The following is a 2,500-nucleotide window of genomic DNA, read 5'->3' on the forward strand; positions in this document are numbered from 1 at the left end:
GATGGGGAGGCGTGAGTATCAATAGTCTAGGTATCAACTTGCAAATTATTTCAAGATTTTTTAAAATGAATTTCTCCTCTTATTTTATTTTCTATTTCTTTTATTCCGGTGGGAAGAAGGGAGAGAATATTTGCACCACACTTAGTCATCAAGGAGTCAATTTATAGGCCTGCCAGACCACATTTATTTAATCTTTGAGAGAAAAAGAAAACTATCATACTATCACTGTTATCATTATCATAAACATTAATAACAATAACAATAGTTATAGAAACAAAAAGGGTTTTCCTCAAAATTCAAGGAATGGGATAAACAGACCACATCAGGTAAGCCTCCCTTGGTGACTAAGCACTGCCAAATAAAATGAAATTGCACAAAACCATTGTGGACAGTAAATGCAATAAGATCTCTATAATCATTCTTAGACATACTATCAATCAAAAGAAAGAAAGAGCAAAGAGTGATAAAGAGAGAGAACAAAGAAAACACTCACTAGTTCTTAAGATATTCCTCCCCTGTTCCTGGTTTGAGGTTGTGTGTCTGGAGCTCGTATATAACCTCTTTGTCGGAGAGCATGCGGGAGTGTGACTCCTTGGTGGGCTCGATCTTTCGGACGAGGAGCTTGTTGAGCCAGCTGTCCTTCTGGGCTGTGCGTCCCGTCGTGGAGAGACATCTAGAAGTTGGAATGGAAGATGTGTATAGATATTTCTGACGGTGAATTAGACAAAGAGGAAATCTAGTTCTGTGGGTATGGTGAGTCATACACTCTTTACATTCTTTGAAGAAATTTGTAGGGATATTTGTATACTGTAATTATGTTTTGATTGTTAATCCATTGCATGCAAGTGTAATGACATACATGACACAGAAGCTCTGGTAATGAATGAGTGATTATGACAATTGCAGTCCTAATTACTATAATTGCCATAATATTAAACCTAGATGGCATCACTTTCTTCTAGCACCAGCAGGAGAGAGAGCCTTGAATGGCACTCATCCATGATCTCTAGCAAGCACTATCTTCATAGACCGATGGAACATAGCAAGTTGTCGACTTGTTGCTCTAAAGTATCGCAGATGAAAGATAGGCAGGCAGAACAGGAAGAGGAAGGTGACTCAAACCATGCCCAATGTCTACAATGTGCCAATAAAATCAATTTTGTTATAAAATGATAAAATACACTTCAATTGACATGTTACAATAACAAATATAAATAATATAACAAAACAGCAGCAAAGAAAGACTTCCATTTGAAGAGAGGATCAAATGCATTTATAAACAAGGTGTCCCCATGCCAAGTACATCTTGCTGAAGCAGCTAAATATAGCAATGTTGAATAAGAGAAACAAGGCCTACTACAATGCTCCACCACATCAAAGCTGGGAATGGCTATGATAAACTTATCTATCATACAGTCAGTTACAAACATACACTTGTATGGTCATATGTCAGAAAAAATGAACACCAGAGAATTGCCAGAAAATCAATACAGATAGTTTTCTGACTGCAAATAGTTAATTCAATATTTCCATGAATTAATTTTCTATCTCACTCACTCACTCACTCAGAAACATAATATTATACGAACAGAACAAGAACAGTCAATAACATTATGAAAGGTTACTAGAAAGTGTGAATAATCATAACGGTAAATTTTCCGAATAACGCCGCGTCGCTAAATACCACAAAAGTGGTATTGATGGATTCCTCTCAACCTCTACTATTCATATATAGTGAAATTAATGAGCGCTTGCACCCCTGAAGCCCACAATCTGGGTCCCGATAGTAGGGGAGGGCATTAAGTAGATCAGGGAAATTACGGGGTAAAATATGAATTCCGGCCATATTTCGTATGCAAAATCTTAACCAATTACCTACCTACCTAACTTTGCTTAGGTTTGAAGTTTGCCCTTGCCAAGGGGGGGCTTTGCCCCCCCCTGGACCCCCCCTTTTTAAGGCACTTCGTGCTACCTCGTGCTACTTCGGTATCACGAAAACCTTAACCCAACTACCTACCTCACTTTCCCTAGTTTTGAAGTCAGCCTTTGCGAAGAGGGAGCTGTGGATCTCCCCTATTCAGGGCACTTCGTGATACTTATGATGCGTAATTAGTCCTGTAGATGAAAATGCCGCGACACGGATAACCCTCACACTGCGCCATGATGACAGCAACTGAGTCTTCGTCTCATATATTCCTCAGGATAGGAAACTAGGACCGATGATGACGCGACCACTCAATAGAGGGCACTATAATTATACTGTAAATAATGGGGAATATTGCGCCATCTGTTGAGAGAACATAACAGCACATGCAGGTAATTCCTTGGGGGTTTCCAGTCCACAGCTTGCTACTATCCGTAAATACGTAAACACAGCCATGTTTGAATTTTAGGGCGAGGATGGTGGATTCGGGATATCTTGCCCAAGGTATGTTGCACGAAGTGCCCTAAAAAGGGGGGGTCCAGGGGGGGGCGAAGCCCCCCTTTGGCTAGGGATTAA

The 2,500-nt window shown here is 40.0% G+C and overlaps 1 protein-coding gene across 4 annotated transcripts in view; it reads right to left on the minus strand.

Moving 5' to 3' along the window:
- Positions 1-2,500, minus strand: part of Nipsnap (protein nipsnap) — a 22,599-nt gene that overhangs the window by 18,108 nt on the left and 1,991 nt on the right. For all 4 annotated transcript variants that reach the window (XR_015192034.1, XM_043006400.2, XM_043006401.2 and 1 more), the window contains exon 2: positions 494-673. Coding sequence is in view for 3 of the 4 variants with exons in the window: in XM_043006400.2 (XP_042862334.1) it covers positions 494-673 (180 nt within the window). In the remaining variant the exon portion in view is untranslated. The remainder of the gene's footprint in view (positions 1-493; positions 674-2,500) is intronic.

This window comes from Penaeus japonicus, unplaced genomic scaffold (assembly GCF_977035675.1).
Source record: "Penaeus japonicus unplaced genomic scaffold, GWHDUDI00000001_assembly GWHDUDI00000021, whole genome shotgun sequence".
Taxonomy (NCBI): domain Eukaryota; kingdom Metazoa; phylum Arthropoda; class Malacostraca; order Decapoda; family Penaeidae; genus Penaeus; species Penaeus japonicus.